This window comes from Oncorhynchus mykiss, chromosome 15 (assembly GCF_013265735.2).
Source record: "Oncorhynchus mykiss isolate Arlee chromosome 15, USDA_OmykA_1.1, whole genome shotgun sequence".
In the NCBI taxonomy this organism is placed as follows: domain Eukaryota; kingdom Metazoa; phylum Chordata; class Actinopteri; order Salmoniformes; family Salmonidae; genus Oncorhynchus; species Oncorhynchus mykiss.
The window spans coordinates 29,421,820-29,439,748 of NC_048579.1; the positions used below are offsets into that span (position 1 = coordinate 29,421,820).

The window sequence follows — 17,929 nt, forward strand, 5'->3', positions numbered from 1 at the left end:
TTCATCCATTTGTTAATGCATGTGAATATTGCACATTACTAAAGAACGTAGGCAACATAAACGTGTACCATGTTGCATTGAAGTAACTGTCCAATGTTCTAGATTTCAATAACCTATAATGAATTACAATACGAGTGAATTTTATTAGACATATACAAGTTCATTCAATGAACATGATACTCAGTGATCTGTTTTCCACTATCTGGTTGGTGCTATGACAACAGTAGGACTTGTCGATACTAATCAAAATGATTGACGCATACCCGCCTCCACAGCTCTGGTTCACTGTTTTGTACCCGAAGTAAAGGTCCCCAAAGCAGGAGTCTACTAACTAAGTTAATGTTGTCCACATGTCATTGACTCCTTGATGGAGTGCACCGCGGCGTGCCATGGACCAGGAAAACTGCAACCCAAACGCCCCATTACATTACATTTTCATTCTTAAAGGATAAGGGGATTTGCAAGAAGGAGGGGATGGGGAGGAAGTGGTGGTGCTGACGATATCAACCGGAGTATCCTATCTGACAGACGTTCTTGAGTCATCATTTAAGATGGGCAGTCCGGAATATATAAATTCGCGCTCACACCATTTCCGCTAATGAATAACCTGGCACGAGGAAAACTCTCCACCGACCCACCTCAGCAAGCTACCAACGTTTACGGTAAGTTGAAACTGGTTGTGTGCTCTCCACTTTTATGTATAAAAAGTGAACATATATTTAGGATTATTACGTATTTATTGAGCTATTAGTTAGCCTTGTGTTAGAGTAGATCGTTCGCTGGTATATGTATGTTCTAAAATTACACATTGGTGCGCAATTACGCAAGAACTAGGCTAATTCAAAGTATATGGCAAGATTACATTGACACAAGTCTAAAGTCGGGTTTAATTATTTATCTTTACCTTTATGTCATTTTAAAAACACAACGGACCATGTGCAGTGCCTTGCCGTCCATCCACAATGACACCTGAGACTACAGCTGCGTGCCGAGTGATGGTGAGAGAGTGCGTCCTGGGGTCCCGCTGGCTGATGGCTGCGCTCACGATTCTGTTGCTGCTTTCCACGACGGTCACCTGCGTTCACAGTACCACCGTGGAGCACGACTTTCACATCGTTCACAATGTCGACAACAGAAGTAAGTTGAAACACGTTTTATTTTCGAATAAGTGAATGATTTGTCTTAATTGGATTTGATTTTGAAAGGTGACATTGGTGACACATTGGATATTACACATAGGATTTCACACATTATTTTGTATACATTTCTTTGTGTTATAATAAAAAAAACTTTAAAAATTCAATTTCAAACGTATTACAAGTGGTTAATAAAAGGGTTGTAGAATTTGTCCATCAAAACATTTAATCATAATTAACAAATGTAATACTTTTGAATGTAACACACCACTGTTAATGTGATATAATTTATAATTATGCAAAAAAAACAACAACATTTTGTTCATTTGTAATATCATCTAGATTTTCAACATCTTAGTTATGGATTTGAACATGTTTTTTAATGATTGATATGGTATTCATAAATGAAACATTCACAGTTTACTTGACTTATAAATCCTAAAATCTTCATAGAAGACTAGTGTTGCCTAAAAATGATCATCCAAACCCAGTAATGGACCTCCACTGCCTAAATGAAAAGGTGACATCCACTTTCAGGTTATTGTTCATACCAATAGCCTAAAATGGTATTGTTCATACCAATAGCTTAAAATGGTATTGTTCATACCAATAGCCTAAAATGGTATTGTTCATACCAATAGCTTAAAATGGTATTGTTCATACCAATAGCTTAAAATGGTATTGTTCATACCAATAGCCTAAAATGGTATTGTTCATACCAATAGCCTAAAATGGCATTGTTCATACCAATAGCTTAAAATTGTATTTTTCATACCAATAGCGTAAAATGGTATTGTTCATACCAATAGCTTAAAATGTTATTGTTCATACCAGGTTATTGTTCACACCAATAGCTTAAAATGTTATTGTTCATACCAAGTTATTGTTCATACCAGGTTATTTTTCACACCAATAGCCTAAAATGGTATTGTTCATACCAGGTTATTGTTCACACCAATAGCCTAAAATGGTATTGTTCATACCAGGTTATTGTTCATACCAATAGCCTAAAATACTATTGTTCATACCAGGTTATTGTTCATACCAGGTTATTGTTCACACCAATAGCCTAAAATAATATTGTTCATACCAGGTTATTGTTCACACCAATAGCCTAAAATGGTATTGTTCATACCAGGTTACTGTTCATAACAGGTCATTGTTCACACCAATAGCCTAAATGGTATTGTTCATAACAGGTTATTGTTTATGCCAGTAGCCTTATACCAAGTAAAGATATTGTTCATACCAGGTTATTCTATAACCTAACAAGAAATGGTATTGCTGTTCATACCAGGTTATTGTTCATACCAATAGCCTAACAAAAACATGTATTGTTCATGCACAATGTTCATCCCACATTTCATGGTATTGGTATGGACAATAACATGATATGAACAATAACCTGGTCCTTTAGAGCATTATCACTAGTTATGAATCAGCAATATGATGGGTATTAGGTGTGACTACTGTTTACGCATAACGGTACAACTGTGTACTTTGTGGAGGGGGGGGGGGGGGGCTCTGTCTGTCTGTTAGTGCGAGCACATTCTTGTATATGTACAGTCGTGGCCAAAACTATTGGCACCCTTTTTCAAATAATGCACCATTTCTTCCAGAAAACGGTTGAAATTAAAACATTCTTTGGTATCCACAAATGTATGTCTTCGGTGTGCAGTTGAACTACAACAAAAAAAACGGAATAATTTACTAAATCTTAGCAAATTCCACAAAGAAATCCTAAAATGGCCCGGACGACAACTTCTAGAAGTAGTTAGAAATAATTTCAATCAGGTGATTCTCATTACCTTTAGAATTGAACTCACCTGTGGTGAGTTGAATGTGTCTGCAGTATAAAAATCACTTATTCAACCAGTTTGAATAGAGGAAAGGACTCATTCTCCTGTTGTGTGTCACTGTGTGTGCCGCAACGAGCATGGACAAAAGAAAGAAAACCATAGAATTGTCTAAAGCAACTCTAAAACAAAATTGAGCTTTCAAAGAAAATAACATCTTCCCTACAGCCAAACATGGAGGAGGTTCAATTATGTTTTGGGCTTGCTTTGCTGCCTCTGGCACTGGGTACCTTGAACCTGTGCATGGCAGGACATTGATGGCAGGACATTGACCCCAAACACACTTCAAAAAGAACCCAGAAATGGTTCAAGACAAAACACTGGACTGTTCTGAAGTGGGCAGCAATGAGTCCAGATCTAAATCCCATTGAAAACTTGTGGAAAGACCTGAAAACAGCAGTTGGGAGAAGGCACCCTTCAAATCTGAGAGAACTGGAGAAGTTTGCACAAGAGGAGTGGGCCAAACTGCCAGTACAGAGGTTCAGGAAGCTCATCAATGACTATAGGAAGCACTTGAGTGCAGTTATTTTGACCAAAGGCTGTGCTACCAAATATTAAGTCTAGGGTGTCAATAATTATTTCAATGTCATTTCTGTTTATTTTCTGAATTCAATGGATATATTAAGTTCAGAATAAAAAACAAAGGTTCTGTAATATTAACAGCGAAATAAAGAATTGTGGAGACCAAATACTTTGTTCAATTTCAACTTATTTTTAGGGAACATTGTGAGTTACTTGAATAATGTGTAAGGGTGCCAATATTTTTGGCCACAACTGTATATATACTGAACAAAAATATAGTTCATAAAAGGAAATCAGTCAATTGAAATAAATTCATTTGGCCCTAATCTATGGATTTCAAATGACTGGGCAGGGGTGCACACACGGGTGGGCCTGGGAGGTTCATAGGGGCACCCACTGGGGAGCCAGGCCCAGCCAATCAGAATGATTTTTTTCCCCACAAAAGGGCTTTATTACAGACAGAAATACTCAGATGTGTAGGCCCTGGGCTGGCGTGGTTAAACTTGGTATGCGGTTATGAGACCGTTTGGATGTACTGCCACATTTTCTAAAATGACATTGGAGGTGGCTTATGGTAGAGAAATTAACATTAACTTCTCTAGCAACAGCTCTGTTGGACATTCCTGCAGTCAGCATGCCAATTGCACACTCCCTCAAAAAACCTGAGACATCTGTGTCATTGTGTTGTGTGACAAAATTGAACATCTTAGAGTGGCCTTTTATTGTCCACAGCACAAGCTGCACCTGTGTAATGACCATGCTGTTTAATCAGCTTCTTGATATGCCACACCTGTATGGTGGATGGATTATCTTGGAAAAAGGAGAAATGCTCACTAACAGGAATGTAAACAAATTAGTGAAAAACATTTGAGAGAAATAAGCTTTTTTTGTGGTATGGAAAATATCTGGGATCTTTTATTTCAGCTCATGAAACATGGGACCAACACTTTACATGCTGCATTGATATTTTTGTTCAGTGTAAAACCTTAACTTGACGCTTCCACTCACCCCTTGTGTCTTTGTCAGGTCCAGAAATAGATCCATTCTGGTACGTGGGGCGTGGGGTAAGGCCCATCGGGCGTTTTGGGAAGAGGCAGAGCGGAGGAGGGGGCAGCGGAGGGCTCAGACACCCTGGGGCGATGGTCAGCACACTGGAGATTCTCCTCGACATCATCAGGAACCAGGAGAACATCGGGAAGACACTTAGCGGAGAGGACGCCGACTGGCTACCATGACAACATGCTTGGCCGCTCGCCCGCCCCCACCATCTGTGTCTGTGAACGTGTCTTTATTTAATCAAGTATTGTCTTTCTTTGTCTCTATCTCCTTTTTCTTTCTGTCATTCTTTCTTTCTTTTCAAGGTTTGCTCTCAAGCCTACAGTATGTCTTAGTCTAGGGACCTCTAAACTGGCTGACCAGTTGTAGTCTGTATGGTACATACTGAGAAATGCAATCTATATTGATTAATAAATTAAGATAGTAACAGACTATGTTTTTGGTACATTGGTGCCGTGACCAATTATTGTTGAATAAAAAGCAGGAAGTCTAAAACGAGAAATATAAAGCTGCTCAAAATCTGAACCTTTCGGTGAATAAGCAGGTCAGTTTTTCTTACCATTGGTGAGGGATATTCTTTGTAACATAAAGTAAGACCATACTTCATTAATCCCCAAAGGTTAGGAATGATAGGAAACTCCAGAGGTCATTCAGGTGCAAACTTTATTCAGTCAGTATTACACTTTTTCTCAATCAGAGCAATTTGGCACATAGAGAATCTGTATTTTTTGCGTCTTAATATTTTTTCCCCGACACATGATATGGACTGCAACAAACGATTGCGCATGTGAGTGAATAGTCCATCAGAGGTGTGCAAAGTGAACTTCACTGCGGCCTAGGAACATAGACAGCTGGCTGCCTCCCACAGACAACACAGAAGGATAAAGTTTATGATTGGGCAATTATCTTATGTCATATCCATTTATTATTATTTTTTTACATATATATGGATATATATATATATATATTTATATATATATAAACAACTTAGGAGGTGAGATAAAATATATTTTTTTACAATAGAAAAATACAGGACATTGATAATAATGAACCCCTTGGCTGTGCTTCTCGAATTTTGTACATCTATTTAAAACCAGAAACATGCGTTGATACACAACACACATCCAGGAACAACGACGACATACAGGAAACAATATGCATAACCTGCAAAATGGGATCATAGGATGGATGGAAGGACTTACCAGTGGACAGTGTTCAAATATAATATAAATATAACAGAAGTCCATAGGTATGGGAATAACCTGTGTCACTAGCTCCGGTACAGGGCGTTACATATTATTCTTATTGTCGTTTATTAGACGCTCTTATCCAGAGCAACTTCATACTGGTCCCCCGTGGGAATTGAACCCACAACCCTAGCATTGCAAGTGTCATGCTCTACCAACTGAGCCACAACAGGACCCCCACCTGATAGGTGCGGCTTGAAGAAAGGTCAAGCTGCACGTAACAACCTGAACCAGCGCAAACGTCATGCTATTTTACCTGTAATTACTAAGGAACAGAATCCCTCAACACTGTATTTCATCTCCTCTATATTAATATACTATCTAATATTTTCAATATAAAGACCAGGGCCTCTCAGAGTATCTCAAGAGTAGAAGTGCTGATCTAGGATCCATTTTGTGTTGTAGATCACAATGAATATGGTTACATGGACAGGGAAAGCCTGATCCTAGATCAGCACTCCTACTCTGAGACGCTGATAAAAAACAGGCCTGGCATTCCAGACTCTCCCCATGGTCATTGGAGTAATACCAGACACTGCATCAACTGCTATTTATCACATCTCCCACGTTATCATGAATATGAATACCATCATCCCCATTAAAATCACACATTTTCCGACAATTAATGCAGGCATACATGTAAAGCACTTTGAAGAAGGAAACATGACACGGTTTCAGACTTAACTGATGAGAAAAACCTTTCAGAGGAGGAGAATAAAGCCTAGGCCGGTTTCCGCCCACTTTGTTTTAGTGAAAAGAACTGCGTAATAATCAATCTTCAAAAGTACAAAAATAAAATCATGCTTTTCATGGCATTTTGTCATAAAGCCCAGTAGGCTTCATTATGTATAAATCTTTACAAGATATTTAACACAACGTACAATGAATTTTTGGAGCCATAGAGCACAGGAGAGAAATCAAAATGTATGCCAAATAAAGGCCACAAAGCTGAAACAAATGAAACATAAAAATAACAAGCAAAAAAATACATTTGACGTTTTTGTCATTTAGTAGACGCTCTTATCCAGAGAGACCTACAGTTAAGTGCATTGATCTTCAGATAGCTAGTTGGGACAGCCAAATATCTCAGTCATAGTACATATATTTTTCCTCAATAAAGTAGCTATCAGAAATGTCAGTGCTAGTAGGAAAATAAATCAGAGTGTGATTATTAGTTCACGCACAAATCGCCCTGTCCTTTAATCCTAGTTAATGTGTCAACCATCATCTGCAAGTTATGAACAGTCAGCAGTTCACACACCCAAGTATGCTACTGGGAAGACAGATATCAAGTAGATGGCCCTAGCTAGCAAAAAGACAGTACTAGACAACAGATAAAGACACACATTTTATGTATCACTCCTGGAGATATCAGGAGTCCTCTAGCTATAGAATGAATTATATTCATTTAAAAAAAAGACAGAACGGAGAAGATGTCATACAGAGATGTTTTTGTTAAGAAACGTGTCCATTTATTCTAATGTCGGGATTTCTTTCAGTTCATAAATGCTTTACATATACTTTATATAATAGGTAGACCATTTGTGTGATAAACGTTTCATTATTTGTTCATGTAACTAAATATTTTGCCTTGCATTATTTTGGCCTTGGGTCTCTCCGGAGACAGATGCCAAAGTCTCACAACCGGTTATTTTGGCCTTATAAAACAGACATGACATAAACTGTCATTGTGTGGGCCGAGCAATGTAGTGAATCTTTCTCTAAACACGGTAACTACGCGCTAGAGTAACGAGCTCGTCTCAAAATCGCCCCCGTGAAAAGATTGAGGTGTGTTTACCTGTTACCTTCATGTAAATGATTAATTAAAGGAACAGGAGAGGACGCCAGATGTTTTTTAAAGTGAACCTCTCATCTAAAATTCGAAAACGCGTCAGACCAGAGCGTCGTGAATGAGGATTGTTGTCTGCTAGTTCAAGGAAATGATTACGTTTGAGTCTGTACACAGAAATGATAATACAACAACAACATTGAACAGGTTCTGTAGGTGCTCGGCAATTCATCGTGACATTTCATCAGTGAGAGAAACAACAAGTAATATAAAACATGGTTCAGCCTCTTTTGGGACATTCATCACAGAAGTTTTCACATGGTTTTTCACATCTTCAAACACCTACAACACCCTTGCAAACAGTTAGAAAAAAAAAAGACTGACGAGGTTTTCTTATTTTCTGTACAAGGACTTTGAAGTTAGGTCTTCTTTTGACAGTAGGACAGTGAGTTGTCTCGGCGAGGAGTGTTCGTTCGCTGATTTTAAGGCAGAGACACGTCGTCTATCAAACCACCCTGTTGTGGGCGTTGTGGTGTGGTAATTACAGTGAATGAGGCCCAGGGGTCTGATGGAGTAGGTTGGGACAGGGGTTGAATGAGTCGGTCCTGGGCTCGGGGAGGCAGGGAAGGGGGTCTGGAGATATTCATGGGGTGACTGGATGGGGCCGTGCCTGGCTGAGGAGAGCGCTGGGTGGGGTGCACAGGGCAGGTGTTGGCCCCTGCATAGCCCAAGGCAGACGCTGGATCAAGGCACTGGAGTGGAGAGACCCCGCGGGGCCCCTGAGGGACTCTTTGTGCTTTCTGTCTGTCGCTACGGATGAAGTGCTGTTACCTGCTGCTCAGACTCCTTATCTGGAGAAAAACAAGGAAATACATATAGAAATATATGACTTGAGCTATTCAGGTAGCTAAAGAGTGTATTCAATAGTCACAATGACAAATGAAGCTATTACACAGCATAACCATTAATGTAGTTTGCATTGCGTATACACTGAGTGTACAAAACATTAGGAACACCTTCCTAATATTGCCCCCCACACTTTGCCCTCAGAACAGCCTCAATACGTTGGTACATGGACTCTACAAGGTGTCAAAAGTGTTCCACAAGGATGCTGCCCCATGTGGACGCCAATGCCTCCCACAGTTGTGTCAAGTTGGCTGGATATTCTTTGGGTGGTGGACCATTCTTGATACACACGGGAAACTGTTGAGCGTAAAAAACACACTTTTTGACACACTCAAACCGGTGCGCCTGGCACCAACTACCATACCCAGTTGAAAGGCACAAATCTTTTGTCTTGCCCAGAGCACATATACACAATCCTTGTCTCAATTGTCTCAAACCTGTCTTCTCCCCTTCATCTACACTGATTGAAATGGATTTAACAAGTGACATCAATACGGGATCATAGCTTTCACCTGGATTCATTTGGTCAATCTGTCACTTGGTAGGTGTTCCTAATATTTTGTATACTCAGTGTATCTGGTAATATCTATTCAGAATTGGGCATAAAATGTAGAAGTTCCCATCACTGAGAGAGAAACAGTAAAACATTAGTCCCTTAGTTAAATAATCATTACATGATGCTCTAGTCTGGGACTCACCCACAAACAGGACCAAGGCTCGCCTGCTGAGGAGTGACGGACACCATCCTAGCTGGAGGGGTACCCTCATCTTTTCTATCAACATAGACAGGGCTCTAATTCCTCTAGCTCCACAATGGGATAGGGTGCTGTTAGCCAGCCTGCCAGCTTAGTGGAGTCTGCCCTTAGCACAGTCAGTGTAGTCAGCTCAGTTTTCCCTATTGAGACCGTGCCTGTGCCTCGATCTGGGTCTGACAAAATTAAACACACCTTAGCAATCCCACTGGAATAAAGACCTCCTCCATTCCTGTCATTATTGAAAGAGATTGTGATCATACCTCACATCTCAAAATAGGACTACTTAATGTAAGATCCTTCATGAACTAATCACTGATTATAAACTTGATGTGATTTGGCCTGACTGAAACATGGCTCAAGCCTGATAAATTTACTGGGTTTAATGAGGCCTCTCCTCCTGGTTACACTAGTGACCATATCCCCAGAGCATCACGCAAAGGCAGAGGTGTTGCTAACATTTATGACAACAAAAAAGGCTAAATTTTCATCTTTTGAGGTTCTAGTCATGAAATCTATGCAGCCTACTCAATACATTTTTTATAGCTACTGTTTACAGGCCTCCTGGGCCGTGTACAGTGTTACTCACAAAGTTCCTTGAACTTCTATTGGGCCTCATAGTCATAGCAGATAATATTCACATTTTTGGTGACCTCAATATTCACAGAACTCCACAGACCCACTCCAAAAGGCTTTCGGAGCCATCATCAACTCAGTGGATTTTGTCCAACATGTCTCGGGACTTAGGCATAGCCACAGTCATACCCTGGATCTAGTTTAGTCCTGTGGAATAGATTTTGTGGATATAAATGTTTTTCCTCATAATCCTGGACTATTGGGCCACCATTTTATTACATGTGCAATCAAATAATTAGCTTAGACCCCAGCCAAGGATTATCAAGAGCTGCGCTATAAATTCTCGGACAACGCAAAGATTCCTAGATGCCCTTGCAGATTCCCTCCACCTATCCAAGGATGTCAGAGTAGTAAAATCACCTAACTGAGGATATAAAAGTAACTTTGCGTAATACCCTGGATGCAGTCGCACCACTAAAAACAAAACAAAATTAAATACAGAAAATATCAGAGCCCGGAAAGAAGCTTCCAGAAAATTGGATCGGAAATGTCACTCCACCAAATTGGAAGTCTTATGACTATCTTAGAAAGTGCAATATCAAAAAGCCCTCACTGCTGCTCAATCAGCCTACTTTTCAAACCTGATTGAGGAGAATAAAAACAATCCTAAATATATATTTGATACTGTTGCAAAGCTAACTAAAAAGCAGCATCCCCAAGTGAGGATGCGCTTCACTTCAGCAATGATGAATTCATAACTTTCTTCAATGAAAAGATCATGATCTTTAGTAAGCAAATTACAGACTCCTCTTTGAATAGGTGTAGTTGTCCAAAGTCTGCACAGAACTGCCAGAACCTCAGATCAATGGAGACACCCAAGTTTTCGTCGACACATTTACAAAAAAAGTCAGGGCCTATAAATCTTCCAACTGCCTACTTATATACTGAACATAATAAATGGCTCCCTATCCTTACGATGTGAACCAAAGTAACTTAAAGTGGCAGTAATAAAGCCTCTCCTGAGAAAGCCACACCTTGACCGCAAGTTTATTTATTTATTTCTTTACTATCTACCTATATCGAATCTCCCATTCCTCAAATTTTGTTGTTGTTGAAAAAGTTGTTGCTGAGAAACTCACTATTTCCTGAAGACAAATGATGTACAGTTGAAGTCGGAAGTTTACATACACTTAGGTTGGAGTCATTAAAACTTGTTTTTCAACCACTCCACAAATTTCTTGTTAACTTCTTATGGCTGGGGGGCAGTAATTGAGTAGCTTGGATGAATAAGGTGCCCAGAGTAAACGGCCTGCTCCTCAGTCTCAGTTGCTAATATATGCATATTATTATTAGTATTGGATAGAGAACACTCTGAAGTTTCTAAAACTGTTTGAATGATGTCTGTGAGTATAACAGAACTTATATGACAGGCAAAAACCTGAGAAGAAATCCAAACAGGAAGTGAGAAATCTGAGGTTGGTAGCTTTTCAACACAGTTCCAATTGAAATCTCATTGAGATATAATGAAGTTGCACTTCCTAGGGCTTCCACTAGATGTGAACCGTCTATAGAAATGTGAATGAGGCTTCTACTGTGTTGTGGGACTGAATAAGAGCAGAATGAGCCATGAGTCTGGCAGTCAGCCATTTCCTGGTCACACGCATTCCACATGATATCCACTTGCTCCTCAAGACACAAAGGAATTCTCTGGTTGGAACTTTATTGAAGATTTATGATAAGAACATCCTAATGATTGATTCTGTACTTAGTTTGAAATGTTTCTTCGAGTAAACGAACTAGTAAACGTAATGCGCCAATGTAAATTCAGATTTTGATATCAGTATGAACTTTATCAAACAAAACATACATGTATTGTGTAATATGAAGTCCTATGAGTGTCATCTGGTGATTCATTTTATCTCTATTTGTGCTTTTTGTGACTCTGGCTGGAAAATCTTTGGCTGGTAAAATGTGTGTGTTTTTCTGTGGCTTGGTGGTGACCTAACAATCGTTTGTGGTGCTTTTGCTGTAAAGCATATTTGAAATCGTACACTGTGGTGGGATTAACAACAAGATTAGCTTTAAAATGGTATAAGATACATGTATGTTTGAGGAATTATAATTATGAGATTTCTGTTGTTTTGAATTTGGCACCCTGCACTTTCACTGGCTGTTGTCATATCATCCCGTGAACGGGATTTCATCCCTAATTTCAGCCCTTTAACAAACAGCCCTTTAACTAATTTCAGCCCTTTATAGTTTTGGCAAGTCGGTTATGACATCTATTTTGTGCATGACACAAGTCATTTTTCCAACAATTTTATACAGACAGATTATTTCACTTATAATTCACTGTATCACAATTCCAATGGGTCAGAAGTTTACATACAATAAGTTGACTGTGCCTTTAAACAGCTTGGAAAATTCCAGAAAATGATGTCATGGCTTTAGAAGCTTCTGATAGGCTAATTGACATAATTTGAGTCAATTGGAGGTGTACCTGTGGATGTATTTCAAGGCCTACCTTCAAACTCAGTGCCTCTTTGCTTGACATCATGAGAAAATCAAAAGAAATCAGCCAAGACATCAGAATTTTTTTTGTAGACCTCCACAAGTCTGGTTCATCCTTGGGAGCAATTTCCAAACGCCTGAAGGTACACGTTCATCTGTACAAACAATAGCACGCAAGTATAAACACCATGGGACCACGCAGCCTTCATACCGCTCAGGAAGGAGACACGTTCTGTCTCCTAGAGATGAATGTACTTTGGGGCGAAAACTGCAAATCACTCCCAGAACAACAGCAAAGGACCTTGTGAAGATGCTGGAGGAAACGGGTACAAAAGTATCTATATCCACAGCAAAACAAGTCCTATATCGACATAACCTGAAAGGCCGCTCAGCAAGGAAGAAGCCACTGCTCCAAAACCGCCATAAAACTGCACATGGGGACAAAGATCGTACTTTTTGGAGAAATGTCCTCTGGTCTGATGAAACAAAAATAGAACTGTTTGGCCATAATGACCATCGTTATGTTCAGAGGGAAAGGGGGAGGCTTGCAAGCCGAAGAACACCATCCCATCCGTGAAGCACGGGGTGGCAGCATCATGTTGTGGGGGTGCTTTGCTGCAGGAGGGACAAAATAGATGGCTTCATGAGGGAGGAAAATGATTTGGATATATTGAAGCAAGATCTCAAGACATCAGTCAGGAAGTTAAAGCTTGGTCGCAAATGGTCTTCCAAATGGACAATGACCCCAAGCATACTTCCAAAGTTGTGGCAAAATGGCTTAAGGACAACAAAGTCAAGGTATTGCAGTGGCCATCACAAAGCCCTGACTTCAATCCTATAAAAAATGTGTGGGCAGAACTGAAAAAGCGAGCAAGGAGGCCTACAAACTTGATTCAGTTACACCAGCTCTGTCAGGAGGAATGGGCCAAAATTCACCCAACTTATTGTGGGAAGCTTGTGTAAGGCTACCAGAAACGTTTGACCCAAGTTAAACAATTTAAAGGCAATGCTACCAAATACTAATTGAGTGTATGTAAACGTGTGACCCACTGGGAATGTGATGAAAGAAATAAAAGCAGAAATACATAATTCTCTCTGCTATTATTCTGACATTTCACATTCTTAAAATAGTGGTGATTCTAACTGACTTAAGACAAGGAATCTTTACTAGGATTAAATGTCAGGAATTGTGAGAAACTGAGTTTAAATGTATTTGACGAAGGTGTAAGTAAACTTCCGACTTAAACTGTGTAAAAAAAAAGCTCCAGTATGGTTTAAGACCCCATCATAGTACTGAGACCACACTCGTGAAGGTGGTAAATTTCCTTTGTAATGGCGTCAGACCAAGGCTCTGCGTCTGTCGTTGTGCTACTAGACCTTAGTCCGGCTTTTAACACCAACCTTTTGAGTCAAGATCACTTTCACAGTCAAAAAGCTAGCCGAGATCTACCACTCAGATTTTTGGCTGGACTGACAATATTGTTATTCTCAGACCATATCATAGTTCAAAACTCGATCTTTGATAACAAAATAGATCAGTTGGTGTAGCACTTGCAATGCACTGCGGACCATAAATTGAAATAATTTTTAATTTTACTTTTATTTTTACTGTACCTGCCATCTGATGGTCATGGTGCTTTCAAGGCAACTGGGAACCCCCACCCCAAAAAAACAAAAACAAAGGTCAAATCAAGACGTCAATGATCTTTAGGTCGGAAAGTTTTCGACTTGGAATTCCAAGTTGGATGACCATTCAAAAAAAATTGGGATCTTGATTTTTTCTGAGTTCCCAACTCACTGAAGTCGGAAGTCGGAGATTTCCGAGTTCCCAATTGTTTTGAACATTCCTCGAGTGAGACTGACCAGAGAGGGTACACCTCTTCCACCCGATGGCGAAACTTGAGTCGCACCGCATCTGCCTCAGTCATGCTCAAAAGTTATGTTGTTCCTATGACCAGAGAAAGTGAAACATTCCTCTATATTAAAGTAGACACGACATGCTGCTAATAATAATAAAAATGCAGGGCTAATGATACACTTGGCTGCTCATTCATTGCAGCGCAAGTACGGAGAATCGCGTTTTATGTTTTGTAATAGTGTTGAACCGTGTTTTGAGCTATATAAAAACAAATGTGAACTCACTCATGAAGTTAATAAATGTTATATAGGCTAGTATAACACTTTGCTGTGGCTGGGGTCGTAGAAGCTCTATAGGTACGGTGATTTGAGCGATCCTATTGGCCAGCGCAGTAGGAACACTCGGTTTAGCCACAGATATCCCGGGCCACCGGGTAGGCAAAGTCAATCTTTTCAGACAAATTAAATGGTTCAAAATGGAAACACTTTGTTTACCCGGTGCACAGGGCTTCTGAATTAAGTGCACCTACCGCCTTCAGCGCAACACCCCCAAAAAAAGAAGAGAAAATAAAGAAGGAGTGCAAGCCTTTATCGTTGGCGACCACTGTTGTTTTTTAGAGATTGGACACCCAAAATGGTCTACGCAGAAAAGTTTTTGCCTGGTTTAGATCTGATCTAAATCTGTGGGTCTTATCTAAATAAGTGTTCCTCAAGGTTCTGTTTTTTTTTAGGACTTTTGTTTTCACTATATACAGTGAGGGAAAAAAGTATTTGATCCCCTGCTGATTTTGTATGTTTGCCCACTGACAAAGACATGATCAGTCTATAATTTTAATGGTAGGTTTATTTGAACAGTGAGAGACAGAATAACAACAACAAAAATCCAGAGAAACGCATGTCAAAAATGTTATAAATTGATTTGCCAACTGATATTTACTCCTGAGGTGCTGACCTGTTGCACCCTCTATAACCACTGTGATTATTATTTGACCCTGCTGGTCATCTATGAACATTTGAACATCTTGAGGGATCTAACGTTAATGGCCCTGTATTCCTATAATTGCCACCGATACATCCAGAAGAGAAATCGCCAGCCCTCAGAGCCTTGTTCCTCTCGAGCTTTCTTCCTAGGTTCCTGCCGTTCTAGGGAGTTTTTCCTAGCCACTGTAATTCTACATCTGCATTGCTTGCTCTTTGGGGTTTTAGGCTGGGTTTTTGTAACAGCACTGTGTGACATCTACTGATGTAAAAAATGGCTTTACAAATACATTTGATTGATTGATTGTCTAATGAGTCTCTTTCAAAAGATGCACCGTCGACCCCTGTCTGAAATCAATGATTTATGACCATATGAGACTTCTTTGATTTAGCCTCTGTTGTGTTGTGTTGTGTTTTACTTGGAAAGTAAGGCTAAAACAGAGTGATTTCATTGACCATGTGGAAAAGCTGCTTGTTGGTGTCAAAAAAAAAAGAAAACCCTGATTAATAATGAATGAATTATTAACATGAAAAGAAGCGTGCCCCATTGGTTAATGGCGCAGCCGTCTCCTATTCTGTGTGCTCCTTCTCTCGTTCCTAATGGAACCTCTCTCTTTCCTTTCTACATCTTCCCTCTCTACCTGGTACACTTAGCCTGGCATCCATTCAACCTCTTCCTTTAGATCCAAATGTGATGTTAGTCTTCTGAGTGTGAACACAAAATCTTTCTGCCAAGCCAATGTCCGCACATGAAAAAAGGGTGCGTTATTCTGTGGAGCAGACAACATTGTGTTGCCACAGTGATGTCAGCCGCGATCGATTGCAACACGCACATCAAAGCGTAAAGAGGGTGTGAGTGTATTTTCAAACTCCTGAAAGGGGAAAAAAACTTCTCATTGTGACAGCGTGACATTACACAGTCTGAAAAACTTAGGATTTTATGAAGTGACAAAGTTTGGGTCTTTTTTGCGACCTGGTACTTTTTTCTATCATCAAGGGGAGCCAATCCTATAAACTCCATTTAACAGAGTAAATGGATTAAATAGAACCTTTAACACTGTTCAACAGCAAAAGGTTTCCTTTGTGATCATTTCAACAAGTTGTCCGTTACCTTTGACCGGAGGGGCAGGTAGTTTTCTCCTCTGTTGGCGTGATGTGTCAAGGGTTTGAGGCTGCAGAGTGACAGATCAGTACGGTGAATACAGTGGCCAATATGAGGGTGTAGCTGTGTGTAATAATTGTCTGGTGGGAATATACTACAGTATACCGTAGGTTTTGGCTTGGAGAAGTTGGAGAAACGATTGCAGGCGGTGACATTCAGTCCAGCTGTTTTTAGAGATAATATCCTCTCCTCGATGTCTGATACCTGGAGGAGAAAGATTCCAAATGATTCTGAAAATAAAAACTACATTTGCTGTAGATGTAGTGTAGAGTAAATCAAGGCTCAGGTTAATTGAATGAATGAATGAATCAGGTTAATTTAGAAGACACCATTAGAATACAATTACACATTGCCACATTCTCTCCAGTCTCTACATTAAAACCTGCATTCTTACAGGACCATCAAACATTGGTTGCATTCCATCCCAAACACACTGCCACGTCATCAACTGCACAGTTGGGCAAGCATCACATCTGACCTGCGTCTGAAATGTAATCAGCATGGAATGCAGTCATAGAAACAACTGGGCGTTTGGATATGAATGGACCCCCTACCTGGAGCTCAGACTGCTGCACCTGGGCGGCAGCAGTGGCCACCTGGTCCTCCAGGAAGGCCAGGTCTCTGTCTGAGGTGCCACTGCTGATGCCTCGGGCCACCTTCTCCAGGTCCCCCAGTGCCCCCTCCAGGCTGTACACCGCCCCCGCAGCCATGTACACCTACAGGGACAAGTCACGTGTTACAGGAAAGGTCAATGGGCACAGGTGCTGAGCATAACAATGTTGGGGACCCACAGGGCTCTATCCTTGGGCCTTTCTTGTTTAGTCTTTACAGGTGGTAGTCACTATATGGTCATGCTAAGATGGACAAAAGTGGCTCAGATAGTGAGTTCAGATGTGCAAGTACACATATGCTATTTACTCTTTTTTTATCTAGGGTTATGGTGGAGGTTAAGATAAGGATTAAGTTTAGGGTTTAGAAAGCGCTGCATTTGGTCCTTTCTAGCATGGCCAGATAGTGACCACCAACATCGAGATGTATGTAGGCACTGGGTCTTACGTTTTCCTCCATCTTGGTGAGTTTCTGGTCCAGCTTCCTGGTCTCTAAGTTGCTGAGGAAGGACTCAGACGCGCTCATGCACTCAGATGGGGTGACACTATCGCCCCCCGCCTCACCAATCAGTTCCTCTGTGGCGTTGAGCACCTTCAGTACCTCTGTGGTGATACTGCACAGCGATGCGGCCGAGTACTTCTGCTCAACACACACACACGTGCACACACACGTCAAGACACACACACACCACATACACACACAAAGACATGCCACATAGAAACAGACACACAACACACACAAAGATACGAGTCAGACACACACAGGCACGAACATGACTATCATTAGTGGGTACAAACAAATATGGAACAGTCAAGAGGAGAGTCGTAACAGGGTCCAAGTAAGATGTTTACAGCATGGTCCTCAATGACACACAGAGCTTTTACACCTCCAATCAGTGCAGCACACACACACACACACATCGTCACGACTCATGTCAACCGGCAAGGAGCAATCAGGTGGAGGACGAAGAGT

The 17,929-nt window shown here is 40.5% G+C and overlaps 2 protein-coding genes and 1 non-coding gene across 6 annotated transcripts in view; 1 reads left to right on the plus strand and 2 right to left on the minus strand.

Moving 5' to 3' along the window:
- The first annotated feature begins 574 nt into the window (after positions 1 to 574).
- On the plus strand, positions 575 to 4,999 carry prlh2 (prolactin releasing hormone 2). Its single transcript, XM_021563002.2, has 3 exons — positions 575 to 662; positions 943 to 1,137; positions 4,541 to 4,999. Exons 1-3 carry the CDS (start codon positions 599 to 601, stop codon positions 4,747 to 4,749), a joined length of 468 nt encoding a protein of 155 aa, XP_021418677.2. The 5' UTR covers positions 575 to 598; the 3' UTR covers positions 4,750 to 4,999.
- Positions 5,000 to 5,215: 216 nt separating this feature from the next.
- myrip (myosin VIIA and Rab interacting protein) overlaps positions 5,216 to 17,929 on the minus strand; it is a 177,645-nt gene continuing 164,931 nt past the window's right edge. For all 4 annotated transcript variants that reach the window (XM_036944257.1, XM_036944256.1, XM_036944254.1 and 1 more), the window contains 5 exons: positions 17,405 to 17,596; positions 16,903 to 17,064; positions 16,454 to 16,552; positions 16,298 to 16,358; positions 5,216 to 8,457 (listed from right to left, as the gene is read on the minus strand). In XM_036944257.1, coding sequence (XP_036800152.1) covers positions 8,417 to 8,457; positions 16,298 to 16,358; positions 16,454 to 16,552; positions 16,903 to 17,064; positions 17,405 to 17,596 — 555 coding nt within the window. In that variant the 3' untranslated portion in view covers positions 5,216 to 8,416. The remainder of the gene's footprint in view (positions 8,458 to 16,297; positions 16,359 to 16,453; positions 16,553 to 16,902; positions 17,065 to 17,404; positions 17,597 to 17,929) is intronic.
- On the minus strand, positions 5,917 to 5,993 carry trnaa-ugc. Its single transcript has one exon. It is a non-coding gene; the product is annotated as a tRNA-Ala (tRNA).

Bases quoted from the DNA above. Each gene is read 5' to 3' on its own strand.
- prlh2 (XM_021563002.2), top strand. From the start codon at position 599: ATGAATAACCTGGCACGAGGAAAACTCTCCACCGACCCACCTCAGCAA. The intron at 663-942 runs GTAAGTTGAAAC...GACCATGTGCAG, and splicing joins GCAAGCTACCAACGTTTACG to TGCCTTGCCGTCCATCCACA. The intron at 1,138-4,540 runs GTAAGTTGAAAC...TGTCTTTGTCAG, and splicing joins TCACAATGTCGACAACAGAA to GTCCAGAAATAGATCCATTC.